Source organism: Paroedura picta, chromosome 8 (genome assembly GCF_049243985.1).
Source record: "Paroedura picta isolate Pp20150507F chromosome 8, Ppicta_v3.0, whole genome shotgun sequence".
Taxonomy (NCBI): domain Eukaryota; kingdom Metazoa; phylum Chordata; class Lepidosauria; order Squamata; family Gekkonidae; genus Paroedura; species Paroedura picta.
Genome location: NC_135376.1, coordinates 101023965 through 101051821, shown reverse-complemented (window position 1 = coordinate 101051821; position 27857 = coordinate 101023965). Strand labels below are relative to the sequence as shown.

The window sequence follows — 27857 nt, the reverse complement described above, 5'->3', positions numbered from 1 at the left end:
GCCCCGCCGCCCTCTCCCGCCCCCGCCGCGGGCCGCGCGGGGAGTCATCGGATGAAGGCCCATTAGGCGGGAGCCTATAAAAGGCGGCGCGCGGCGGCCCGGCCGAGAAGGGCGCCCGTCGACGGCACCGCCAGCAGCGCCCGCGCCAGCCCGACGGCTCGCTCAGCCTGGAGCCCCGCCCGGCCACTTTCGGCCTGACGCCGGCCTCCGTCCGTCCCGCCCTCGCGGCAGCCCCCGCGCAGCCCTCGGCCCGCCAACGCCGCCGCCACCACCATGTTCTACTTCCACTGCCCGCCGCAGCTCGAGGGTGAGTGTCGCGGGGCCGGGGCCGTCCAAGGCGGCGAAGAGGGGCTCCGGGCAGGGGGGCTGGGCCGGGCCGGGCCGGGCCGCCTCCTCCTCCCCTCCTCCTCCTCCTCCGCCTCGCAGGGCCACTTGGCCACCTGCCCTTCGGCCGGGCGCGAGGAGCGCGGCAGATGTCCCCGTTCCGCCTCTAATCGGCCCGCTGTTCCGGCCGTCCCGCGGGGCCCTCGGGCGAGGGGGGAGCGGGGAGCGGAGAGCGGGGCCGGCGAGGCAGCCTGCTGTTGGCCCGGGGCGCAGAAGGGCTCGTCCCTTGCCGTCGGGGAGGGCGAAACGCAGGCGGCTCTCTGGGCGGCGTCCTGGCCTGGGAGAGCGGAGCGCGCTTCGGCGCTTGGCAGCTGGGGGGGGGGGGGGGGGAGAAGAGACGGGGGGGTCTCGGCCCTGGTTGCCGCCGCCGCTCTCTCCCCGTCGCTCAGCCGGCCCTTCCCGGGCCTGAGGCCTTTGCTGGGAAGGGAGGCCGTTGACCCGGCGCCCTTTCCTGCCGGGCAAGGAAGACCGCGAAGGGCTGACCGCTCGGCACCTCGGCCTGCTCTGGTGGGCTCCGCGAGGCTTTCTTCCGAAGAGCGGCGGTGGATCGGGGCGGCGGGCCTGGCTCTTTCGTTGCCGAATGCCAGTTGGAGCGGCCTGGAAGCGCGGCAGGCGCCACGGACCGCTTTCCCGGCGGCGCCCGTCCCAAGTGTGCCGAGGATCCCGATCCAGCGCGGGGCTACGACGCACGTTAACTGTCGCTCCTCGGGAGTAAATGGCCGGCGCCTCTCCGCTCTCCGTCGGCGGCGACTGCCCAGCTTTGTGCTCCGGAGCGGGGCGCTTCGGTCGGAAAGGCCCTTTTCGGGAGCGACCCCTTCGCGTCCAGGCGGGCGGCTGCGTCCTTGAGGGATCGCGGCCGGCCGGGGTGGGGTGGGGGGCTCCGGAGCGCCTTTCTCTCGCGCCCAGGGCTCTCTGCGGCCGTGCGGAGCTTGCCAGGCGTCTGCCAGAGCGGCCCGCCCCGTCCCCAACCACCCTCGAGCCGAAGGCTTGGGCGGGAGGCGGCCGCTGTGTTTCGGGGTCGCGGGCGCCTTCCCTTCCCTTCCCTTCCCCGCGAGGGTCGCAGGGGGCTGAGCCTCTTCGGCGTGGTCTTTGGGCTCTCCGGCCCACGGAAAGGCAGCGCGTCTTGGGGCCAGGGGCGCAGGAGGACCCTTCTCTCCCCTCGGTGGCCGGGCAGGAGCGCGGGGGGTGGGGGGGGGAGGGCGGTGTGCCTTAAGGCGCTGCCTCTCTCCTGGCCGCAGGTGCCGCGCCCTTCGGGGGCCCTTCAACAGCCGACTTCGACGACGGCTTCTTGCGCAGGAAGCAGCGGCGGAACCGGACCACCTTCACCCTGCAGCAGGTACCTCCCTGACCCCAGCCCACCCTCGGCCCCACTCAGGCGTGAAGCTCCGCAGGGTCGCCAGGGTCCCAAAAGGGTCTGGAGAGCCCCCGGAATGACTCCTCCAGACCTCCAGGGGTCCTTTCTTCTGGAGAAATCGGCTGATCCGAAGGCTTCGGCCCCAATTGCCGGGGATTTCCCTGCCGGGCAGTCATGCCCAGGACACCTGCGGGCACACTCTCCCCCCCCCCCCCCGGATTTTCGCTCCCGGCTGATTTCTCTTTGCCTGCCCAGCTGGAAGCCCTGGAGGCCGTCTTCGCCCAGACCCACTACCCAGACGTCTTCACCCGAGAGGAGCTGGCCATGAAGATCAACCTGACGGAGGCCCGCGTCCAGGTAGGTCTCCTCCGGACCGCTGTCTGGCCCCGCGGGGGGGGGGGGGGGCGGGAGCAGCTTTTGCACATTTGGCCCCAACCTGCAAATGAAGCCGATCTGTCATTTTCATGATGCACTTTAATAACATCAACATAATGTGGAATATTAGATTAGGTTGATTAATCGGTCATTCATAATTAACCAGTGATAATGTTCTACACTAATTTGTCCGCGTCTCGACGGTACTAAATTACATCAATGCGCATCCATTTCCTTGCATTGGGGAGGGAGAGGGGGGCGGGCCAGGGCAGGGGAGCGAGGTGCTCGGAAGGGCTGCGGCTCTCCCCGCGACATCCAGCCCTCCATGCTGGCGGGCAGGTGAGCAGCAGGCTTCCCTTATTGGGATGCCCCCCCCCCCCCCGTTCCCTCCGCGGCCCTGGGCAAGTGCCCCTGGGGGCCAGCCCACCTCGGTGCCCGGACGGCCTTTCACGGCGTTTCGAGGAGGGAAGTCTCGGCTGGGAGCTCCCTCCCGGGCCTTCTGTTTGGGGCAAGGATGAAGCCAGGCAAACCCGGAGCCGCGGACCTTGGCCCCGCACATGGGGGAGCTCCCTGCCAGAGTCCTGCCCTCCCCACCCAGCTATTCCCTCCCTTGAGCTCCAGGCCTTCCTGCCCGGGAGGGGGCAGGGGGCAGTGCTGCTCTCCCCTCCGCCTGCTCCCCTCTGTGGCTCCTTGCTTGCCTCCCTCCCTCCGCGTGGCAGCCGCCCAGAGCCTTCCCGGGGCTGCTGGGGCAAGAGGGTCCCGGGCCGTGGGGTGGCGACACTGTGGAGCTCACGGGAAATGTGGCTGAGGGCGGCTCCCGGCAGCCCCCCCCCCCCCGCCAAGCAAGAGCCCAGCCCGTCGGAGGAGGAGAAGGCCCTGGATGGCTTCTTCCCGTGCGGGGCCAGATCGGCGCCTTCGCAGTGAGCGCCTGCCAGACCCCGCGAGGTGTTGGCGGAGATGAGGCTCTCCTGGACGCTTCCCAAGGGCTTCCCCACGCCTGTCGGGGGCATCCGGCAACAGGACGGGACGGGGCTTGGGGAGGGATTCTGCAGGAGCACAGAATCCTGCACTGCGGCGTGGGCCAGGCCTGCGGGCTGGTTATCCTGGCCGCCCTGGCTGGAGGCTGGCCCTGCTCCCACGCCTGCTTCTGTGGCGCCTCAGGGTGAGGACGATGCCAGGATCTGCTGGCTGGACCCCCTCCCGCACCCTTCGCTCCCCTGGGGGGCCTTAGTGTCTCTGCAAACCCACCGGCTAAATAGGGACAATGGAATTTGCGACAGTAAACTGGGGATTGTAAACAAATTATTCCTCTTCTAATCAGATTATGCGACCCTGATTATTAAATCTGAACATGAATCATTGGTCATGTGCGGGGAAATTACACTGATTATGATGATGGTGGCGATTTGGACATTCAAATTTCCCTTTTGCTCGTATGCAGGAGTGGGGACGGCAGCTTGGGGGCTTTCTGCCCCCCTCCGACCTGCCTTAAAACGCCATTTTAGCAATCGGTGCCTGAAGACCAGGCTGCAAATTGAGATAAATGGGACAATTATTGGGCATTCAGAAGTGGGAGATCATAACTTCTCCCGGAAAGGTGCAAGGGCGAGATAGGGGTGGGGGGCGTCAGAGCCTTGCGGGGCCCTGCTTCCCGCTATTATGCAAGCAGACAATAGAGGCCGGGGGGGGGGTCTTCGGGCGGCTTTCATGCCGGGACACGGGGCGGCGGCGGGGGGGGGGTGTTGGTGGTGTTTACATTGCTGCCCATGCTCATTCAAATGTGATTAATGTGCTGGGAAGCCACGTCTTAATCGAAGATGATGTTGTCAAACAAAACCTAAATAGGGAAATGAACGACTTCATCAGGCCGCCTTCCTCAGAAGCCGGCAAACTGTCACAACGAAGTCATTAAAATATGATAATGAAAAATAGCTCAATTAAATGTTGTTATAGCTGTGACCTTCATTCAATTAAGACACAAGGAAGGCTTTGCATTTAACGCGCCTGCATTTAGAATGCAGATACCATCGTCATGCAGCTTGTGCTGATGCGTGCAATTAAAAGCGCACTAAATAAGAATAGTAGGAATAGAAATATAATAATATAATAATAATAATAAAGCACCCCAAACCGTGAATTGCAGAAAGCACAATGCCCAGCAACACTGCAATCCTCTTTTCAGTTGGGTGTTTCCTCCACTGTCACTCAGGCAGGGAGTTTTTCTGCCCTGGCAAAGCCGTATAGTCCTGCAGTCAAGTTCAGCAGAAGTGTTTGGCTTCCCCTGGCATGAGGCATTCTTTCCTCCAGAGCTGCTGTCACCAACTCCCAGGTGGCCTGTGCAGGTGTGCATGACTAGTGGACAGAATTTTCTTTAAAAACAAAAAACAAAAACTCTCCATCAGTGCACCAGCTAGTTAGAGAAACAAGCTGATACTCTAGTTTTATAGAAATACACCAGTTTCTAATACAGAGAGTTTTGGTACATTTTTAAACTAATTGCTATGATACAAAGCCCTGACCTGGGTGGCCCATTAGATCTTAGGAGCCAAGCCTAGAACCATAGAGTTGGAAGGGTCCAGACAGGCCATCTAGTCCCACCCCAAACTCAATGCAGGATCAGCTTCAAACATCTAGGATAAGTATCTGTCCACCTTCTTTCACGGCTGAACTAGACTCATAGAATCCTAGCAGGGGAAGGGGCCATCCAGTCCCACCCTTGCTCGATGCAGGATCAGCCTCAAGCATCCAGGAGAAGGATCTATCCAGCCGCTGCTTGAAGGTGGCCAGTGAGGGGGAGCTCCCCACCTCCTCTGGCATCCCCTTCCACGGCTGAACTAGACCCCTAGAATCCTAGAGCGGGAAGGGCATCTAGTCCCACCCCCTGCTAAATGCAGGATCAGCCTCCAGCATCCAGGATAAGTCTCTGTCCAGCCGCGGCTTGGAGACGGCCAGTGAGGGGGAGCTCCCCACCTCCTTAGGCAGCCCCTTCCACTGCTGAACTAGACCCCTAGAATCCTAGAGCGGGAAGGGCATCTAGTCCCACCCCTGCTAAATGCAGGATCAGCCTCCAGCATCCAGGATAAGTCTCTGTCCAGCCGCGGCTTGGAGACGGCCAGTGAGGGGGAGCTCTCCACCTCCTTAGGCAGCCCCTTCTACTGCTGAACTAGACCCCTAGAATCCTAGAGCGGGAAGGGCATCTAGTCCCACCCCCTGCTAAATGCAGGATCAGCCTCCAGCATCCAGGATAAGTCTCTGTCCAGCCGCGGCTTGGAGACGGCCAGTGAGGGGGAGCTCCCCACCTCCTTAGGCAGCCCCTTCCACTGCTGAACTAGACCCCTAGAATCCTAGAGCGGGAAGGGCATCTAGTCCCACCCCTGCTAAATGCAGGATCAGCCTCCAGCATCCAGGATAAGTCTCTGTCCAGCCGCGGCTTGGAGACGGCCAGTGAGGGGGAGCTCCCCACCTCCTTAGGCAGCCCCTTCCACTGCTGAACTAGACCCCTAGAATCCTAGAGCGGGTAGGGCATCTAGTCCCACCCCCTGCTAAATGCAGGATCAGCCTAAAGCAGTGGTTCTCAACCTGGGGGTTGGGACCCCTTAGGGGGTCGAACAACCCTTTCGCAGGGCTTGTGGCAGGGCAAGCCGCTTGCGGGGAGGGGTGTGTGCCATCCACGCAACAGCCTTGCGGGGTAGATAGAGCATCTGTCTGTTTGGAGCAGCAGAAAAGAGCGGGATCAGCATGGTGGGACAAGAGGCAGAGCTGAACTAAGAAATCCCGGGGGAAAAAACAATTTATACGCAATCATAAGCAATGGATCTACATGCCATTGGTCAGTTTCGGCTTAATTTCTGTGAAAGAACACTTGCATAACTTTATGGTCGGGGGTCACCACGACATGAGGAACTGTATTAAAGGGCTGTGGCATTAGGAAGGCTGAGAACCACTGGCCTAGAGCATCCAGGAGAAGGATCTGTCCAGCTACTTCTTGCAGACCGCCAGTGAGGGGGAGCTCCCCACCTCCTTAGCCCATTCCACGGCTGAACTAGAATCCTAGAGGGGGAAGGGGCCATCCAGGCCATTTTACTGCCGAACTACTCTTCCTGTGAGAATTTTTTTCCTGATATCTAGCAGGTACTGTTCTATACGTGGTTTAAACCTTTTACTATCCTCTGCTGCCAACTGCCGTCCTCTTAAGTGACAACCTTTCAAATACTTAAAGCAATCATGTCTCCTCTCAACCTCCTCTTCTCCAGGTTAAATATTCCCAAATCCCTCAGGCTTTCCTCATAGCCAACTTGGTCTCCAGGCCCTGGTTCATGGTTCTCATTCTCCTCTAAACCCTCGTAATTTTATCCACATCTTTTTTAAAGTGCAGCCCCTAGAACTGCACGTAGGACTCCAGGTATACAGTGTGGTACACAGCAGGACTATGACGCCTTGCAATTTTGATGTGATGCCTCTGTTGGTGTAGCCCAAGACTGCATTTGCCTTCTTTATACTGTCTATGTATATATACTGTTATATATTTAGCTTACAAGTTCCCCAAGATCTCGTTCACACACACTGCTACCCAGGATGCATGCTGCTCATTTTTGTGACCCAGAAGTAGAACTCTGCCCTTCTCCTTATTGAATGGCATCTTGTTCTCATTTGCCCACTTTTCCAGCATGCTCAGATCGCGTTGAACTCTGTCTCTATCATCTGGGGTGTTTGCTACTCCTCCCAATTTAGTGTCATCTGCAAATTTAATAAGGAGTCCCCCCACCCCCTCATCCAGACCATTGATAAAAATGTTGAAAAGTGCTGGGCCCAGGAAAAAACCCTGAGGCACCCCACTGCTCACCCCCCCCCCCCACTCGGCTGAAATACTGTTGACAACTAATCTTTGGCTGAGATTTTCTAGCTGGTTCCCCATCCACGTAGCCATCTGAAAATCCAGTCTCCTCCAGTTGACCCCTCAGAACATCATTGGGGACCTTGTCAAAAGCCTTACTGAAATCCATGTAAACAACATCCACTGAGTTTCCACGATCGAGTAAGCCCGTTCTTTGGCCAAAGAAGGAAACCAGGCTGGTCTGGCAGGGTTGGCTTGGTTGGTGCTTGGAGGGGTGACCACCAGGAAAGCCCTGCTTTGCCAAGGCAGGCCGGGGGAAACTCCCTCTGTAAGTCTCTGACCTCAAGAACCTGTTGAGTTTTTTCATAAGTCAGTGGTGAGCAAATCAGACTCTGCTCTGGGAGACCCCAGTTCCCGTCCTCACTCATGCAGGGCCAGCCGTGCTCCTTTCTTGGGGCCCTTCAGTGCCCGGCAGCTTCATTGTTCTCATGCTAATTGACCCCCCTTCTTTTTGTCGGAAGTCACACGCGTCTCATTGTGAAACATCCCGCATGGCTCATTGCACAAAGTGCTGAAGGAGGTACAGATGTTCCAGCCGCAGTTCCCTGACCCAGCCTGGGTCTCCTCTTGTAGCAACAGGGCCATGCCACCACCCATGATGTCTCTAGTCACCCAAGCCAGGCTGCCTATTACTCCTCTTCTGCCTCATTCAGGTCTGGTTCCAGAACCGGAGGGCGAAATGGAGAAAAACAGAGCGAGGAGCTTCGGATCAGGAAGGGCCAAAGGAAATGATCGCAGAGGTGACCCCCCCTGGAAGGAATCTGAGCTCCCCCTCACCTGCGGACCAAGCCAGGAGTAAGAAGGAAACGCTGGAGATTCAACAGAGGTAAGACTCCTTCTGTCGGGCTTCGGCCATGCGGGGCAGGAAAGGATGTCTCTGCTCAGGAGGCTTGTGGTCCATCCATCCTGCCATCTGCCAGGGTTGGCCTTAGGATGAGACCGGAGGGCGGGGTGGGCAGCTGAGGCCCCGGGGTGGTCTTTTGGAGGAAGGAGCCGCTGGACACTTGGAGGTTTTCCCAGAATGGTTAAAGATACAAAAGGAAGAAGAGGGGAAGCGGGAAAGGAAGGGAGTCCCCATGGAACAGGGGGCTGGAAGCTTGAGGTGAGGGAAGCAAAGGCACAATGTTTGCTCGGGCAGAGAGCTCCAGAAAGGCAGTAAATGGGCAGCCCCTGCATGTGAGAAGAGCTCTGGAGTACTTGCTGTGCTGGTCCGTTAGCTTTGGGGAGTCAAGGCTCCTTCGTCAGACATGGGACATGCCAGAGAGGTGCAGAAAGTGGTTTTACAGGAAAGCCGCGTAAGCAAAGGAGAAAGATGGTAGTCCCCGAAATTGGGGACCTGCCGTCTTTCTAGCCCCGCTTTGCTGATGTGCCCCTTGTGGAGTGAAAGGAGCTCCTCGCCATCCTGACAAAGCCCAAATAGCCCTGGGGGGATCCACACACTTTACTCAAGCCCTGTTGCTGTGTGCTCCCCCCACCTCCCTTGGGTGCCGAGAGAAGGCTGCTCTGCCTGGGACCCCTTGGTCCACCCTAGATTGGGCGCATCGTCAGACAGAGCATGCCTGCTTGAAAATGGTATTCTAAGTTGCAGCTGGGGAAGGAACACGGCATCCTTCCTTGATGAGGTCAGGAAGAGAACTCAAATTTGGGGAGTGGTCCCTGAGGTTGAGCCTGTGCGAGTCCCAGGGGCTGGGGTCGAGGGCACAGTCCTAGTGGCAAGCAAGAGACCTCTGGCTTAGTTGGAAGGACGGCAAGACGATGGGCACTCGAGCAAGAGTAGGGGGAGAAGCGGGCCTGGAGAGAGGGCACTGGGCAGCCTCTCTGGCTCCACCAATGGGCCCTGCAGGGATGCTCCCCTTCGGGGGGCTGACAAGAGGCACGGGTTCCATCAGCCAGATCCTCGCCCAAACTGGAAGTGGCACGGGAGGAGACAGGTGGGGCACGGGCGGGCTGAGGAGGGGTCTGGCCCAAGCGGCCCCTGAGGCGTGGACAGAGTTGCGGGGGCTTGGCAGTGGCCCACCATGAAATTCCCCTGTAAGTGAACTGGCCAGTCCTCCCTTGAATGAGCGTTTGTCCTCCAGCAGCCTCGGCAGGGAGTCAGAGCCCAGGGCTGGGGCCTCCGAGTGACTGAGGGGGACATCCCCGCCTCTGGCCAGCCTTCAAATGCTGGGCCAACACTTTCAAGATCACGTACAGCAAAAGAAGGAACTAAATACAGCTGCGCTTCGCTTTTTATCCATCTAAACCTTCAAAACCATAAATCAAGCAAAACTGTCTTCGGAAATGAGTTTGTGGCAGCTGGAAGGGACTAGGAATAAAGTTGGCTTTCCCCGTGGCAGCTTCACGGGACAGAGAGGGCTGTTGAAATAGCCAAAGTGGGCCCAGTCCTCGCCAATATTTCCTGGACTGGGAAGCAACTGAGATTACATTTCTTTCCTGGCAGAAATCCATGTGCCTCTAAGGGAGAGAAGGGTGGTGTCTTTTCAGTCTCTCGGAAGTGTTGGGGCCACGACAGGGTGGACCCCCAGCTGAGCCATAAAACCTAGCAGGGCATCAGTAGCGACTCTCCTTTGAATGTGAACTCCAGGAGTCAGGATGGGAAAGGCGGCGGCTGCCTTGCATTCCGGCACGGGCCTCCTGGGCCCTCCTCAAAGGCACCAGTCCCTCCAAGAAGGCGCCATCCTTGGGGAGAGCCACGATCTTCCTTACGCAGGGGCTGTGAGGCGAGGAAACCCTCTTCCCTGGGCGGCTGGAAGGAGGATCCACAGGGGACAGCCTTCTTCTGACCCTTTCCCTCCTTCTCCTTGCAGCCTCAGCAGAGGGGTCGGCCCCTCCGGGCCTTTCTTCCCCTCGTGCCTGCCTGGGACCCTCCTCAACACGGCCACTTATGCTCAGGCCTTATCCCACGTGGCCTCTCTCAAAGGTAAGGATCAGCATTCTGGAATCACATTCTGGAATCCTGGAAGCTTCCCGAGGGCCCAGTTCCCTAGCTGGTGGCTGAGTCCTCTAAGTCCGGGGACCGGTGCCGGTCCGTGGATCAGTCGGTACCGGGCCGCGGCTCCTCCTCCCCGGTTGCTGCCTCGGGGGCTGCCCTGCCACTGTGCTGCCGGCTCACCTTTGGTGCTCTCCTGCGGCCGCCATGGCTGGGGCTCCCGCTCGGCATAGCACTGCGCTGGCAGTTGACTGTTGCTGGCAGCGCCTCCCAGTGGGCAGCGGGAAGTCAGGGGCGCCGGCAGGAAAGCAAGTGGAGCAGGGGCTCAGGCAGCGGCAGCAACGTCCCTTGGCAAAAGACTGCCCCCCCCGGGCTTCAGTAAAGTTGTCAAGCATTGACCGGTCCCCAGTGATAAAAAGGTTGGGGACCACTGCTCTAAGGTAAGCGGGGAAAGGCCATGGACCCCCCCCCGGCTCCCCCAGGCTGGAAATCCCCCCCACACACACGCACACACACAAGCTAGGGAACTGGGCCCTTCAGTCATTCCCCCCTCTCCCCAAGCATGAGTGAGTCCTCTCTCTCCTGGCTCCTGTGCCTGGGAGGGGTCAGAGCCTGCATAGCTACTCCTGCTTTAAACCACCTCCCCCCCCCCCCCCCCAAGCCTGCTTGTTAACGCAGATGGTGATGTCACTTCTGGGAGTGTGGCAGAGAGGCGTGACCGGCTGACATCATTTCCAGGGCTTCTCAAAGCCGGGTAAATTCTTTCCAGGGCTCCTGCATGGTCCAAAAGTTGAGAGAGGCTGCCGGGTTCTCGTTTTGCTTTGCCCTTCTGGCTGGATGGTTGCTTTGTTTTGTTACATTGATTGTCATGAATGGTGCACTTAAAGGGTGGCAAAACCTCAATCGGACAGCTGGTGAGCTCTTGGGTTGCCAGCTCTGGGTTGGGAAAATCTTGAAGATTTGGGGGTGCAGCCTGGGGGAGGGGGGGTCTAGGGAGGGGGGGCTCAGCAGGATACCGTGTCATACAGCCATCTTTCTTTTTATATATATCTCTCCAAAGCTTCCATGTCCTCCAGGGGAACTGATCTCTCCTGTCTGGGGATCAGTTCTAATTCTGCGGAGGCCTTGAGACCTCACCTGGAGGTGGGCAGTCCTAGTGTGGCCTTTATTGGGTCGAAAGTAGCGATGCTTCAGGATTGGGCCGTCAGCCTGCACCTCCCGGTGTTCCAGGGGGAACCAGTGCTGCCTCCCGTGGCCCTCCAGCAAAGGCCCCTTCCCAGCTCTGGCCACCCACCTCCCAGCCCCGCATGATACAGCTGCTCCTGAGCGCCTGGGCCCCCTTTGAGTGCTCACACATGCCTCATGAGATAGGCCCAACATGGATTCACTTTTCGAATGAAACCAGGGTCAATACTTTAGGAATGCCAGCCTCCAGGTGGGGCCTGGGAAACCCCCAGAGCTGCAGTTCATCTGCAGGCGGCAGAGATCTGTTCCCCTGGAGCAAATGGGTGCTCTCTGTCCTCCTCAGGTCCCATCCCCACATCTCCAGGAGTTCCCCAGCCTGGAGTTGGCAACCCAATTATTCAACCCACATAGAACGAGAAATCAAGAGAGCCAGTTTGGCGTAGTGGTTAGGAGTGCGGACTTCTAATCTGGCTTGCCGGGTTTGATTCTGCGCTCCCCCACATGCAGCCAGCTGGGTGAACTTGGGCTAGTCACAGCACTGATAAAACTGTTCTGACCGAGCAGGAATCTCAGGGCTCTCTCAGCCTCACCCACCCCACCGGGTGTCTGATGTGGGGAGAGGAATGAAGGAGATGTAAGCCACTTTGAGACTCTTTATCTCCCACTCTTCTTCTCTTTCTTTCCACCTCTCTCTCTCTTTTCTTTCTATCTCTCTTTGTCTCTCTTTATCTCTCACTCTTCTTTTCTTTCTTTCCACCTCTCTCTCTCTTTTCATTCTCTTTGTCTCTCTTTATCTCTCACTCTTCTTCTTTCTTTCCACCTCTCTCTCTTCTTTCTATCACTCTTTGTCTCTCTTTATCTCCCACTCTTCTTCTCTTTCTTTCCACCTCTCTCTTTTCTTTCTATCTTTCTTTGTCTCTCTTTATCTCTTACTCTTCTTCTCTTTCTTTCCACCTCTCTCTCTCTTTCTCTTTTCATTCTCTTTGTCTCTCTTTATCTCTCACTCTTCTTCTCTTTCTTTCAACCTCTCTCTGTCTTTTCTTTCTCTTTGTCTCTCTCTCTCACTCTTCTTCTCTTTCTTTCAACCTCTCTCTCTGTCTCTCTTTTCTTTCTATCACTCTTTGTCTCTCTTTATCTCTCACTCTTCTTCTTTCTTTCCACCTCTCTCTTCTTTCTATCACTCTTTGTCTCTCTTTATCTCCCACTCTTCTTCTTTCTTTCCACCTCTCTCTTCTTTCTATCACTCTTTGTCTCTCTTTATCTCCCACTCTTCTTCTTTCTTTCCACCTCTCTCTCTTTTCTTTCTCTTTTCATTCTCTTTGTCTCTCTTTATCTCTCACTCTTCTTCTCTTTCTTTCAACCTCTCTCTCTGTCTCTCTTTTCTTTCTATCACTCTTTGTCTCTCTTTATCTCTCACTCTTCTTTCTTTCCACCTCTCTCTTCTTTCTATCACTCTTTGTCTCTCTTTATCTCCCACTCTTCTTCTTTCTTTCCACCCCTCTCTCTTTTCTTTCTCTTTTCATTCTCTTTGTCTCTCTTTATCTCTCACTCTTCTTCTCTTTCTTTCAACCTCTCTCTCTCTGTCTTTTCTTTCTATCTTTCTTTGTCTCTCTTTCTCTCACTCTTCTTCTCTTTCTTTCAACCTCTCTCTCTGTCTCTCTTTTCTTTCTATCACTCTTTGTCTCTCTTTATCTCTCACTCTTCTTCTTTCTTTCCACCTCTCTCTTCTTTCTATCACTCTTTGTCTCTCTTTATCTCCCACTCTTCTTCTTTCTTTCCACCTCTCTCTCTTTTCTTTCTCTTTTCATTCTCTTTGTCTCTCTTTATCTCCCACTCTTCTTCTTTCTTTCCACCTCTCTCTCTTTTCTTTCTCTTTTCATTCTCTTTGTCTCTCTTTATCTCTCACTCTTCTTCTCTTTCTTTCAACCTCTCTCTCTGTCTCTCTTTTCTTTCTATCACTCTTTGTCTCTCTTTATCTCTCACTCTTCTTCTTTCTTTCCACCTCTCTCTTCTTTCTATCACTCTTTGTCTCTCTTTATCTCCCACTCTTCTTCTTTCTTTCCACCTCTCTCTTCTTTCTATCACTCTTTGTCTCTCTTTATCTCCCACTCTTCTTCTTTCTTTCCACCTCTCTCTCTTTTCTTTCTCTTTTCATTCTCTTTGTCTCTCTTTATCTCTCACTCTTCTTCTCTTTCTTTCAACCTCTCTCTCTGTCTCTCTTTTCTTTCTATCACTCTTTGTCTCTCTTTATCTCCCACTCTTCTTCTTTCTTTCCACCTCTCTCTTCTTTCTATCACTCTTTGTCTCTCTTTATCTCCCACTCTTCTTCTTTCTTTCCACCTCTCTCTCTTTTCTTTCTCTTTTCATTCTCTTTGTCTCTCTTTATCTCTCACTCTTCTTCTCTTTCTTTCAACCTCTCTCTCTCTGTCTTTTCTTTCTATCTTTCTTTGTCTCTCTTTCTCTCACTCTTCTTCTCTTTCTTTCAACCTCTCTCTCTGTCTCTCTTTTCTTTCTATCACTCTTTGTCTCTCTTTATCTCTCACTCTTCTTCTTTCTTTCCACCTCTCTCTTCTTTCTATCACTTTGTCTCTCTTTATCGCCCACTCTTCTTCTTTCTTTCCACCTCTCTCTCTTTTCTTTCTATCTTTCTTTGTCTCTCTTTATCTCTTACTCTTCTTCATTCTTTCCACCTCTCTCTCCCTTTCTCTTTTCATTCTCTTTGTCTCTCTTTATCTCTCACTCTTCTTCTCTTTCTTTCAACCTCTCTCTCTCTGTCTTTTCTTTCTATCTTTCTTTGTCTCTCTTTCTCTCACTCTTCTTCTCTTTCTTTCAACCTCTCTCTCTGTCTCTCTTTTCTTTCTATCTTTCTTTGTCTCTCTTTATCTCTCACTCTTCTTCTCTTTCTTTCAACCTCTCTCTCTCTGTCTTTTCTTTCTATCTTTCTTTGTCTCTCTTTCTCTCACTCTTCTTCTCTTTCTTTCAACCTCTCTCTCTGTCTCTCTTTTCTTTCTATCTTTCTTTGTCTCTCTTTATCTCTCACTCTTCTTCTCTTTCTTTCCACCTCTCTCTCTCTCTCTCTCTCTCTCTCTCTCTCTCTCTCTCTCTCTCTCTCTCTCTCTCTCTCTCTCTCTCTCTCTCTCTGCATCTCTCTCTGTCCCTATCCCCCTCCCAGCATTCAACCTTACTCTGCCCGGCAGTTCTGTGGAAATAATCTTTTGGCCTAATCTCAGTGGATCCGATCAACATATGTTTTCTCTTCCATTTCCCTTCTAAGGACTTGGTAAATGCCCTTTAGACTCCCTCCCTTCCCCCCAGTCCCCTCAGCCGTTCTTCCTACATGTCCTTGACTTGTCTGTCTCCTCCTTCTCCCCTCTGGGATTTCTTCTCCCCTTTGGCTGAGCGGGGTGGGGGGGGCACAGTAGTTAGAGTGGGGGTCTCCGACCTGCTTGAGGCCGTGGGCACATTCGGAATTCTGGAAGGAGGCGAGGGTGGGGGGGGGGCCTCTATTCACAAGGCCTTCCCTATTCCCGGGACAGAGAGGGCTGTTGAAATAGTTAGCCAAAGTGGGCCCAATCCTTGGCAATATTTCCCGGACTGGGAAGCAACGGAGGTTACTGCAGGCACTTTGCAGGAGGAAGGCGGCAGGCTGGTTAGTTGTGAAAAGAGCAGCAGAAGCATTTGGGGCTGGGGAAAGACTAACATCAAGGAAGGGGATAACCCCCCCACACACACACACACACCCCTTTCCACAGCCTCTAAAGTACAATTCATGCAACAGAGGTGGAAGATAAGGATGAAATACTTAAAAGGGGAGCTATTTCGTGCCCTCTTTCCTTCTTTCCATCTCTCTCTTTTTTCCTTCTCTCTCTCCTTTCTATCTTTCTATCTCTGCCAGGGCTTGCTGAGACCAGGAGGGAGTTTTCTGAGACATCAAACATCTTGACAGTGCCCCCCCCCCACACACACAGACACACACACATCACTTGCAGTCCTTTCATGGGCTGTGGTAGAGGGATGGGAAAGGTTTCCCGGAAGGCTCTGCTGCACACAGGTCTTCCTTCTCGCTGGGAATCCCGGGGGTGGTCTCTGCGGCCACTTAGAGGGCTGAGGGAGGATTTCCTCCTTGGGCAGCCCTTGGGAATAATGCTGCATCCTCCCACAGTCTGTGGCTTGGTTCATGCGCCTGCGCCATCAGGATAGCTCCAGTCCTCAGAACAGAGAGGTGTTCCCTTCTCCTGGCCGGGAGGAAGATGCTCATCCGCCTGGCTTGCAGTGTTTGAGGACAGACCCTGCTTTGAGGCCAACTGCTGGAGAGGGACCGAGGGGGCACCTGAGGATAGGGTTGCTCGAGGGCTGGGGTTTACCTCCTTGCCCCACAGTGCTTGGTGGGTGACTTGGGCCAGCAATTCTTCCTCCGCTTGTCCTACCTGATAGGCTTGTTGTGAAGATCAAATGAGTGGGAGGAGAGGAGCACCAGGCTGGGCCATTGGGGAACAGGACGGAATAGCCGTGGAAGACCAGAGGAGAGCTGGGTTGGGACTGCCAGCTTCCGGGGCCTGGTTTGCCCCAGGCCTGCCCCTTTCCAGGGCCCAGCTGCACAGGAATAAATGCTGGGAGGGCGTTCAGAGTACTTACCTCACCAGGGAGAGTGTGGGGGGGGGGGACTCCCGGATCACAAAGCATTATGGGCCATGGTGTCCACGCCTCCAACATCATCAGAAAGGAAACACTGAACGGGGGGCTCAAAAGGATAAGCTTCGTGAGAGCAGGGCTGAGTTTGCTCTCCAGGGGGCCAGGCTGCAGCTGCAAGCGTGCCCCTCACGGAAGCTGCATCCTTTCCTTCTGCAAGGGGGGCTTCAAATGCATGGCACGCCAGCCGTGTGGTGCGGGGCTGGACTCACCGTCGGAAGAACTGCTCCTTCCCTTAGCACTGTGAGGAGGGGGAAGGGACTTTGGGTGTCCCGCCTGCTGCCCTGCTTTGGCCATGGCCCAGGGGGCTTTCTGTTCCTTTTTGCTGTTGTCTTAAGATGGCTCTTTCCACTGTGAAAGCCCAAGGCTCCTTCTTCCTCCTTGCAATGCTGAGTGAATAAGGTAGTTCCTCTTAAGGTGAGTTCCTCTGCCGTGTGCCCACGGCAGGTGTCAGGTTTGTGGCCAATATTGAACCGGAATGCTGATTCTGTGGACTCAGGCGGCTTGTGAGTGGGCGTGGCAGAAGGGGGGCGTGGCTTTTTCTTGCGTACCGAGTGGAATGCCGATTGCCACTTTGGGATCAGAAGGTGAATTCCTTCCAGGTTGGAAGATTGGCCATGGAGTCTGGTGTTTTTTGTTTTTTTTTTGGGGGGGGGGGTCCAGGAATGTAATTGGGATCACTATGGGTAGTTGTTAATTTCCTGACCTCTGCAGGGGGTTGGACTAGATGACTTTGAAGACCCTTGCCACTCTATGAGTGTGTCTGAAGTCCATTAGACCTTGACCCCAGAGCCTCTGTCACGGGCCCATGTGGCCGGCCGGCCTTCAGCTTCACGCATCCCTTCAGCCCAGAAGGCAGCGGTGTCCCCAGAGAGCATCTTCTCACAGGCCTGGCACAGAGGACCAATTATGTCCAAAGGTGCGGGCTGAAGACCAGGCCCAAGGGCTGGGGGAGGTGGTGGTGTGTTTGGGGGGAGGGCGGAGAGAAGTTAACCCTTTGCCTGCTGGCGTTCCCGTTTAACTTTTGGACATGGCTGGTACAAGCCCTTGGCTCCATGCCTCTTCTTTGCCAAAAAGGAAATATTTTGAAACTGGGATAAGCCTCTCCCCCACGATCCCCCTGCTTCCTAAAGTAGGAAGGAACATCTTGGCTGCTACCCTCCATGCCGGATGCAATGCAAGGGAGTCATAGCAGCCCCCCCCCCCCACCCCCAAGATGCTTGCTGGTGAATCTTTCTTCCCTTGTCCAGAACATCGAGGCTATTCATGTGGTTGCATTGTGGAGCCTTTGATCGAAGGCAGAATTACAAAGGGAAACTACCTTTGATTTATTTATGCACTGGGTGAAATCAGCAAGCTTAAAAGCCAGAACCTCAGAGTGGCTTCTTAATGGGCACAGGCAGGAGTGCAATTCATTAATGGGGAGGAGATTATTAATGAGGTAAACAAGAATCCCCACTTTTCAGAGGGATTATCTGGCGCTGTAGGGAGGGGGGCTGGGGGACATCCGCTCCACTTGTTCGGGGGGCTTCCTCCGCAGCCTTCTTGCCCCAGTGTCCAGGCGAGGAGGGAGATGGTTGCACTTGCTGCTGTGACTCCTCCCCAGATGCTCCCCCCTTCCCCGTGCTGTGCTGGCTGTGCTGCCTGAGCCATTGATGGGAAAGCAGCGCTTGCATTATACATCAAGGTCCTGGGCAGGATCGATCAGGATCATTCAGGGCTGCAGAAGGAAGCGTTTTATGGAGGCTGAGCATGCTCCATGCCAGCGCTGGGGCCACAGTGGCCCAGGAGGAGGGGGCCTGGGGACAGCCATGAGGCCGTTGCCATCAGGGCAGGAAGGCAGCTGGAGCTCCCGGGTGGGTGGGTCTGAAGATTATAGCTGGTCACCAGAGCTTGGGCCTCCTGGAGAATGTGGCTATTGCTCTCCCCAGGCACCATCCTCCAAATCTCTGGCAATTTCCCAACCTGGAGTTGGCTACCTTCGTACCTTAGTGTATCTCTCCCCCCTGCCCCTCAACCCCCCCCCCACCCCTGATGTGGAAGTTCAGGGTCCCTGATCCCTCTGCCCATCCAGGGAAGACTGCTGTGCCTGGACGCTGGCCAGGCTGGCTCACTGGATGTTCGAGGCCCTTTGGTGCTGGGGTGGGGGGAGAGGGGGGAGGGGGAGAGCTCCGTTGTGCTTGGGGGGGGGGGGATGCCTGAATGGTCTGAATTCCCAGGCCTCATCTGAACTGAAGTCCAGCATCTTTTGTAGGAGCAAAAGCCAACGGAATCAGAGAGCAGCCTGGATGCTGCTTCTGCAGGGCTGCCCAGCAAGGGAATACAGCAGATCTTGCCAAGTCCCCAGCAGAGCAGTGGGCCTGGCCCTGATCCCGAAGGCTCTGCTGTGGCTGGCAGTCTCCCGTGTGGTGGCAAAAGGCAGCCCGTGGCCAGGAGCACAAGGGCGCTGCTCTGGCCAGCTGCCATCTGGGGGCGGGCAGAAGGGGCGGGGGTGGGGGCTGCGGCTGCTCGCAGCACGTGCACCAGGGTGCCTTGCAGGATGCAGCCTCTCCTTCACAAGGTACGAAGGTGCCCTCCTATGCTCCTGGAGGGAGGGTCCCGGAGGGGAGCCTGAATAGCCCAGACTGGCCGGGACATGCCAGAGCTTGGAAGCCAAGGAAGGCTGACTACGGCCAGTGCTTAGATGATAGGGCTGCCACCTCTGGAGGTTTAGGGGTGGAGCCTGGGGAGGGGAGAGCCCTCAGCAGGGCAGAACACTTTTAAAAACTGCCATTTTTGACTAGGGAACAGGTTTGGTGGATCGTGGAAATTCAGTTGATGTCATTTACTTGGATTTTAGTAAAGCTTTTGACAAGGTTCCCCATGATGTTCTGATGGATATGTTGAAGGACTGCAATCTGGATTTTCAGATAGTCAGGTGGATAGGGAATTGGTTAGAGAACCGCACTCAAAGAGTTGTTGTCAATGGTGTTTCATCAGACTGGAGAGAGGTGAGTAGCGGGGTACCTCAGGGCTCGGTGCTCGGCCCGGTACTTTTTAACATATTTATTAATGATCTAGATGAGGGGGTGGAGGGACTACTCATCAAGTTTGCAGATGACACCAAATTGGGAGGACTGGCAAATACTCCGGAAGATAGAGACAGAGTTCAACGAGATCTGAACACAATGGAAAAATGGGCAAATGAGAACAAGATGCAATTTAATACAGATAAGTGTAAAGTTCTGCATCTGGGTCAGAAAAATGAAAAGCATGCCTACTGGATGGGGGATACGCTTCTAGGTAGCACTGTGTGTGAACGAGACCTTGGGGTACTTGTGGACTGTAAACTAAACATGAGCAGGCAGTGTGATGCAGCGGTAAAAAAGGCAAATGCCATTTTGGGCTGTATCAACAGAGGCATCACATCAAAATCACAAGATGTCATAGTCCTATTGTATACAGCAGTGGTCCCCAACCCGCGGGCTGCGGCCCAGTGACGGACCGCGAAGGCCTTGGTGCCAGGCCGCGGCTCTTTCTCCCCCCCCCCCGAAGCGAGAAGCTCGCCAGGCTGCGAACAAATCGGCCACTTTAGCGGCCGGTTTGCTTGCGGCCCGGAGGGGCAGCTGCGGCCGCCGGCATGGCAGCGGCGCAAAAGCGCATGCGCGGACTGTGTTCAGTTTTGGGCACCACTACTGAAGAAAGGTGAAAATACTTTGGCCACCTCATGAGAAGGAAGGACTCCCTGGAGAAGAGCCTAATGCTGGGAGAGATCGAGGGCAAAAGAAGAAGGGGACGACAGAGAATGAGGTGGATGGATGGAGTCACTGAAGCAGTAGGTGCAAACTTAAATGGGAATGGTAGAGGACAGGGAGGCCTGGAGGATCATTGTCCATGGGGTCACAATGGGTCGGACACAACTTTGCACCTAACAACAACTGAAGAAAGATGTAGAGAAACTGGAGCATATCCAGAGGAGGGCTATAAAGATGGTGCGGGGTTTGGAGACCAAGTCGTATCCGGAAAGGTTGAGGGAACTTGGTCTGTTTAGCCGGGAGACAAGACGACTAACAGGTGATATGATAGCCATCATCAAATACTTGGGGGCTGCCATAGAGAAGATGGAGCAGAGTTGTTTTCTGTTGCCCCAGAGAGTCGGACCAGAACCAGTGGGTTTCTATTAATTCAAAATAATTTTGGGCTAAACATCCAGAAGAAGTTCCTGACAGTTAGAGCAGTTCCTTAATGGAACAGGCTTCCTCAGGAGGTGGTGGGTTCTCCATCTTTGGAAGTTTTCAAGCAGAGGCTGGTTAGTCACCTGACAGAAATGCTGATTATTGGAATCTAGGCAGATGGTGAGTGGGTGGGCAGGAAGGGATGTGCCAGTCTCTTGTGGCCCTTCCTTGCAGACCCAGAGAATTGCTAATTACCGCTGTGGGATGGGAGGTGAATTCCCTCCAGGCCAGGCGGGATGGTGGAGATTTGGGGGGGGGGTCACTTGGGCATGAAATTGGGCCCTCTGTGGGTGGACAGGTAATTGTGAGGCCCTGTATGGTGCAAGGGGTGGGACTAGATGAACCTAGAGGTACCTTCCCACTCTTCTGTTTCTATGAGGCTTCTGGGGGCATTTCGTAGCTTATTTGTCTCCTACATTAATAAATGTGGCCAAGAGCTCAGGATGTCACTCACAGGAAGTTGCCTCAGGTTTTTTCCTCATGACAATCCTGCAAAGTAGGTTGACCTAAAGTTTCCCAGGGAACTTCATGGGTGAGAAGCAGCAACATTTCCCCAGCCAAGGTCCCTAAGATAAGATCGTTGATAGACCACAGAGATTTTCACCGTGCCCAGAGCTACCTTTGTCACTTGTAGTTCTAGGAATTGCTCTTCTTGTCCCCAGCTTCTGCTTCCTGGTCAGGTGAGCCCCACCCCACCCCGTCTGAAGGTGAGCTGGCATTCCGGGGGGTCCCCAGGCCCTGCCAGAAGGCTGCCCCCTTCAGTTTTGCTTGCTTCCCAAGGAGGCTGCTTGGGGAGGGCAGCAGGAGGCCAATCTAGGTGTCTTGGTGATTGGAAGGGATCAAGGGGGGCAGGGGCTGAGCAGCTCAAGCAATTGGCAGCCGGGCACTCCAGGCCTGCTGCCTTCCAGCTCGCCTCGTCCCTCGTCTTTTGGTCGTCCTCAGTGAAGTCCTTGGCCTTTGGGCCTCCTGCAGGTACAGCTGTTTCCCAGGCCACAGAGATCAGTTTGCCTGGACGCTGCTTGAGAGGGCGAGCTGTATGGGCCCTGCTAAGGAGGTGGCCAGCTCTAGGTTGGGAAATCCCAGGTGATTGGGGGGGAGGGGGGCTGGGGTCGGGTCGGACCTCAGTGGAGCAGAATCCTATGGAGTCTCCACCCTCTGAAGCGGTTTCCGGGGGAACGGACCTTTCTCTCCTGGAGATTCCAGGGGAATCCCCAGGTCCCAGCTGGGGACTGGCATCCCTGCTCCTGAAGTCCCTCCCCTTCCCTCCTCAGGCTCCACCTCCAAATCTCCAGGTATTTCTCAACCCAGAGCTGACAACCCCATCCCAACTTTGCCCCTTGTTGTGGGTCCTTTGTGCAGCAGACCGTGGCTCAGGTACCCCTTAGGATCGAAATGTGCTCTTGGCAGAGCAGAGGCAGGACTAATTTAATTTTTCCTGTCAGTCTCTCTCTGGCAGATCAATTAAACTGCCAAGTGGATCAAATATTTCAGACTGTATTTATTACATTAAGTATTTATGTCCCAGCCCAGCCTTTCAAGGATGATGTCATGCAGCAGAGGAAGGTGCTTCAGATCAATTCTGCACAATCTGCTGTAACCTAATGGAGACCTAATTGTGTGTTTTAATTTAGGGTACCAGAGACGGTGGGCGTGGGGGGTGGGGGATCAGTATCTGGGCCTGCAAATGTCCAAGTCAGCAGCCCAGAAAGGGGGGGGGGGGGACTATGGAAGCTTTTTCTTTGCAGCCGCATTCAGACTTAGGGATGCCAACTCCAGCCTGGAAAATTCCTGAAGATTTGGGAGTAGAACTGGGAAGGGGGGGAGGATGCCAATCTCCAGGTGATTGATAGAGAGACCCCCTCAGCTGCAGTCATCCTCTGGAAGCTCCAGGCCTTGGCTAGAGACCTCTTGGGACAGTAAATGCTCTCTGGCAACAGAGAACATGGCCACTTTGCTGTGTGGCCTCTATGGCATTCGATCCCATTGAAGTCCCTCCCCAACCCCTCAACGGGTCATGATGCCCTAGAGTCATCCTCCCTGCAACGCAGCCATTTTCTTTCCCCGGTCTGACCTCTGCGGTCTTGGGGGGCCTGAGGGCTGGCTGCTAAGCCTGCACAGAAGCCTTCACCTCAGCGCCCTGAATGCTGGACGGGCGTGAGCCTCTCTCCCCCAGGGGCGCCTGCAGGCTTCCTGCATCAATTGGGGAGTGCTGCTGTGGGGCATTAGAGACACATGCAGTCAGGTGGTAACTTTTAACCAGCCAGATCTAGACACAGAGAAGTATTTGAGGAGGATCCACCTTCTGGAGTGGCCGTTTCAGCTTTCTAAAGGGCAGCATTGGCTAGCTAGCCTCAGTCCAAAGCTCACCCCTTGGGTGAGTGACAAGGAGGCGGTTCCCATGCCTATCAAGGTCTTGATGGAGGCCGAGGAAAGCAATGAAGCAAAATACTTGGTGTTACTTTTGCATGTTCAGCATTACTTTTTGTATTATGTTCATTTTGGCTCTTCTGACTTCCCTTATTTGTCTGGTCTCTTCCCGTTCACTTTTCTCTAGTTGCTCTTGTGTCTCTTAGGTGGGGAGAGGGAGGAACGCGCTGTCAAATCACAGCAGACTCCTGCCCACCCTTAGGATTCTCAGGGCAAGAAGAGTAGCCGGGCGGCCTGCTATTCCCTGCCTCTGCAGCCACCCTGGCCTTCCTTGGGGGTCTCCCATGCAAGGAATAGCCCAGGCTGACCCTGCGTAGCCCCCCGGGACGGGGGGAAATATGAAGCCACCTAGGAGCAGGACTGTGATGGAAGTGGTGGCTGGGCTGGGCTGCAGCGGAAGAGCACCCACTTGGCCAGTCGAGGGTCTCAGGCTCCGTGTCCTGGCAACTCCGGCTAGGTGCAGGACAAGGTGAGGGGCGGCAGCTTGAGACTGTGGAGAGCCTTCTCCGGTCAGAGTCCGCAGAATGGGGCCTGGGCAACCGATGGTCTGACGCCGGAGAGGGCTTCTTCGCAGGTGTACCTGTCTGGATGCTGGTGGGGTGGGAATCTGTAAGTGAGCAGGACCTGGGATGAGAATCCCCCCCCACGCGGTCTAGAGTGTCATTGGAGCTGAGGGTACCAGCAGCATCAGTAACCCCCCCCCCCAAGTCATGTGGCTGGTTCCAGTGAGACAGGTGGTGTTTTTACTTGTTCTCCTCCTCCAGGTAGCCCACTGTGCTCCTGCTGCGTCCCCGACCACGTGGGGCTCTCCTTCCTCCCCACATACGGCTGCCAGAGCAATCGCACAGCAAGCGTGGCCGCCCTGCGCATGAAAGCCCGGGAGCATTCGGAGGCGGTGCTGCAGTCCGCTAACCTCCTGGCCTCCAGCAGTCCCAGCCCCACCGCAGGGGCGAAGCCAGGCTCAGAGACCGCCCTGGATCACAAGCCCCCCTCAGCCGTGGACCAGAACGAAAGCGAGGCGAATGTCTGAGGCCTCTCTGGGCCCCCCCCCCGACCTCTCCCTCCAAAGCACCACTGCAGAAAGACCTGTGTCTGGCTCTCCTCCACGTATCCCACCCATGGACGCGTGGTGGCTTTCTCCGGCCCTCTCTGCAGTCATCTTGCTCAGGGGCCTCCGAATTGCTCAGATCCCTCTGACCTTCTCTGATCCAGAGCCCGTCTGGAGCAAGGAGTCCCTCCTGGGAAGCAGCTTTGCCTGGGGCCTTTGTCCAAGATGGAGTGCCCTAACCCTGGGGCAGAGGCTTCCTTCAGCACCACCTCACAGGGGCCCGTGTGCAGGGTTGACAACTTCCAGGCAGGACCTGGAGATTTCCCACTATTCCCGTTGATCTCCGGACATCCACAATCACTTTTCCCAGAGATGATGGCTGCTTTGGTGGTGGGGGGGGGACACTCTGGGACATTGGCCCATGCTGAGGTCCCTCCCCAGGCTCCGCTTTCCCGATCTCCAGATCTTTCCCAGCTCAGAACTGGCACCCTCTTGCGGGAACATGCAGAGAGTCAAAGCAGGGCTGGAGGGGAGTTCCTTCCAGGAGGGCTTGCTCTGGATGCCAGATCCTGTGCTTTCAGGAGGAAGCTTCTGTGGCTCTTGCCAAGGCTGAGGAAGTCCTATGCCGGAGGTGACACCCTGCCCCAGACACTCCCTGCAGGGGCCTTGTCGGTCACCCCCCCCCCGCCCCCGGGGGCTTTGCTTTTGACCGGCAAGTGGCGCTGACTTCTTGGCTTCTGTAGTTTGGGTCAGAGAAACGGGGTGCCCTGCTCGACTGGGGCCGTTTCCTCCAAAACATGAGGGCGGAATGTCTAGGAGCCACCTCCACGTTTCCCCTGGTGTCTCGTTCTGTAGGCCTCACGATTCATTCTCTTCTCTCCATCTGAAGCAAAGAGGACAAAACCTCTGGAGCCGCTCGGTGCATTCCTAGTGGCACGGCTGACGTCTGGGTGAGGATTCCAGGCAATGCCGCTCTTTCTGAAGGAGCCCTCTGAGCTGCCTTTGGGGACGCCGAACGTGTTCCAAAGAGTCCAGGTTGGACACCACCAGACTGGGGTCCCCAACCTTCGGGGGGCTGTGGGCATCTTTGGGATTCTGGCACAGGGTGGTGGGCACAGACACAAAATGGCTGTTGCAGATGGTGGAGCCAGCTGCTGCAGCCAATCAAATTTCCAGTGGCCAGTCAGAAGCCTTGCTGGGCAAAAACTTCCTCTGGCCCCGCCTACCTTCTAAAAGCAATTGGTGGTTTCCAGAAAAGACACCCTGACCGTGGTCCCTGAACGTGAATTGTTTGGGGCATTAAATAGATTACTGGACATGGGCAAGGGCAGTCTAATAAAAAGTGACTGGATTTCTGGACTGGCCGGCGCTTGACCTGTGCCCCCTTCCTGACCTGCTCCGTTACCCCCCCCCCGAGAGTCATTTTTGTCGTCCCCCCCGCCGCCATCACAGGGAAACCTAATGCCGAACTTGCCCGTGAGCCTCTGGCTGCCGGTCAGTTGCCTGTGCTTCCAACATGAGGCCGCCAGTGTGGCTGCACGGCCAGCTGACTCCTCGGGAGTGTCTTGTCTCCCATAAAATAGCCTTCCTACGCCGAAGAAAGGCCACCCGGTTGGGCCATGGACAATGCACCGGTCGCAGGTGCAGAACAGCTAAGCCCCATCCACGGGTGCGGGCCTCCTTTTGAGGCTGGTGGTGGCCCCCTGCTTTTCATATCGGGTCTTCCTCGTGACCCCAACAGAAGGAAGGGATGTTGCAAGAGGACATTCTGAGCAATTCCTTTGGCACTCGCCCCCCTCATTGGATCTTGGGAGCCAAGCTGGGTCTATTATGTGTGGGGAGTCCAGGGTGGGGTTCTGGCTGCAAGTTGGCTGTGACAATGGCCCTTTCTGCTGCCAAGCCTGGCAGGATCCCTGTGGATTTGGGGGTCCAGCCAGGATCCTGTTCCCATTGGGCACTCAAGCATTTACGGGAAGATCCACATGAAGAGTAAGCCGCCCTCGGGAGAGAAGGCAACGGACAGTGTGATCTCACCCTCTGCTCCTGAACGGGCCACCCCTGCAAAGCCTGGCCAGAGAGGCCCTCTCCATTTCACTGCAGCATAATGACCCATTGTTCAGGTGAACTTGGCCCTTCCATCCACTGACTCTTCTCTTCTAATGGTTTGATTAAACTCATTTTTCCTCCAGAAAGGTACATAAATAAGTGAACTGTTGAGCAAATTAAGAATACTTAACAGCATTGCATCTGAAAAGTAGTTATGCTGATTAAATTTTCTGTCCTTGAGGATTTTCAGGAAATTACTTTTGATCGTCAATAACACAATTAAGTAAACTACACACACATTAGCATGAATAATTGATAAGGAATTATGTATTACCACGAAGCGCTGATTTAATAATTCATGGCGCGACACTCTAGTGACTCTGCAGAACCGGAGACCCCGGCAAAGCCTGATGGAGCAGGGAGCCCTGGGGCAGGGGGGGTGACGGTTTGCGGCATGGGGTCTTTTCTGTTGGTTCAATAAACAAGACGTTTCGAGAGAAAAAACACCCGGAGGAAAAAAAGGTGTTCTCTTTTTTTGGGTCTGGTTTTCTCCTAACTTGATTCCTGTACTTTTCGTGTTGGGTGGGGTGTGTCTGTTGCAGGGGGGGGTGACACAATCCCTGAACAGGCTTCTGCCAATCATGTCAGGAAGAGATGAATGGGTGGGGGAGTGGGCAGGGGTGGGGAGTCAACCCTGCTCAAGAGATTTGCAGTCTGAAGCAGGCCTTGGAGTCCTGGCACCATCCCAGAGGAAGTCATGGGCTGCCGGGAGCTGAGGCTGCTCTCGGAACAAGCCCAGGACGTGTCAGTGGGGTGAGAGGGACAAAACGCCCCTTCATAAGAGAGAGTGAAGCCAGCTATGAATTGGAACGGGAGCCTCAACCTGGGATGCAGCTGCCCTTTCCTGGGCTGAACTTAAGTGGCTCTGTCCTCTGACCAGGGGGGCAACGGTGGGATGGGAATCCTGGGAGAAGTGTGTGTGTGTGTGTGTGTGTAGGCACTGAGGGCGGAGTGTGCAAGGGGAGCCAGCCATTTCGGCCTCCTGTCGTCTGGGGGATCAGTTATAATGATGGGAGAGGTCCAGGCCGTACCTGAAGGTTGGCAGCCCTCATGCTAACTTCCCAGGCCTTCTGTGGGAGTCTGTGCCAACTGGAGGCCTCAGAGATTGATCCTGGGAAAGGTTGCCAAGCTGCAGGAGGGGCCTGGAGTTGCCTCAGAATCACTACTCATCTGCCGGTGACGGGTCGCTTTTCCTGCAGAAAATGACAGGTTTGGAGGGGAAGTTTCCTTCTGATCTCTCCCCCTTTGCAGGACTTCAACCTCAATCTTCTGGAATTCGCAACTCAGAGCTGGCAACCCTAAATTCCTAGAATCTTCTACATGCAAAGAAAGTGCGCTGTCGCTTAGGGGGAGAGGGCAGGAATGTTTAATTTTATATGGGCGAGCTATCAAGTAGGGAAAGAAGACCAGCCACTGTAGACCTGTCTCCCCTATCCCTGTGCTGCTGACATGGTGAGCCAATAATTTGTGATCAACTATGTCAAATGCTACCACGAGGTCAAGCACCACGAGCAGGGGCCACCCGCCTTGATACAGCTGTCATCGGAGGTTGTCCATCAGGGACAACCCTGTGGGCAGTCCGGAAGCCAGACCGGAACAGATCCAAGCCTGAAGTGTCCTCTAGGTATGCAAATAACTCTACCCAATCACAAACCAGCTCCAGTTGGGAGGCCTTGAAATAAGGGGCTATCCCAAAAGTTTAATACTAGCATAAGAGCCAGTTTTGTCAATACTGTGAGGGCCCTTCCATTGTATGCGGGTTAGGGACCAAGTCGGTCTGCATAAAGATCTATGGGATTATAGGCATTACACCCCCCCCCCCGGGTTTTGACCCTGTGCTACATCTGGGAGTCCTTCAAGTCTGCAGGGGGAGGCAAGTGTCATCCCCCCCCCCAAGAGATGAAGTGCTAAAATAAGCACAACTGTGTCCCCCCCCCCCCCAAAAAAAATAGGATTCTAAACCTACTAGTGGCACTAAGGGAACAGTCCTTCTCCAAGGCTGCAGAAAGAGGGTTGCACCAGGGGAGAACGTATTGTGCCAGTGTGAGCTCCCTTGCGGAGTGTCACAGGGTGCGGTCCTCTCCATAACCTTATTTAAGATCGATGTGCCTCTTGCCCTGCTTGTCAGAGGGTGTGGATTCGAGTCTCGCCAATACATGGAAGGCACCCAGCGCTACCTCCTGATGGATGGCCGCCCGAATCATTCCCAGAGTCATTCACCAGTTGTCCGGAAGCAGTGATAGGGTGGCTCA

General features: G+C 55.2%; 1 protein-coding gene across 1 annotated transcript; it reads left to right on the top strand.

Moving 5' to 3' along the window:
* DRGX (dorsal root ganglia homeobox) lies at nucleotides 1-26034 on the top strand. The gene is made up of 6 exons (XM_077351009.1): nucleotides 1-307; nucleotides 1623-1720; nucleotides 1994-2095; nucleotides 7661-7833; nucleotides 9815-9927; nucleotides 23216-26034. Exons 1-6 carry the CDS (start codon nucleotides 274-276, stop codon nucleotides 23479-23481), a joined length of 786 nt encoding a protein of 261 aa, XP_077207124.1. The 5' UTR covers nucleotides 1-273; the 3' UTR covers nucleotides 23482-26034.
* The last annotated feature ends 1823 nt before the right edge of the window (nucleotides 26035-27857 follow it).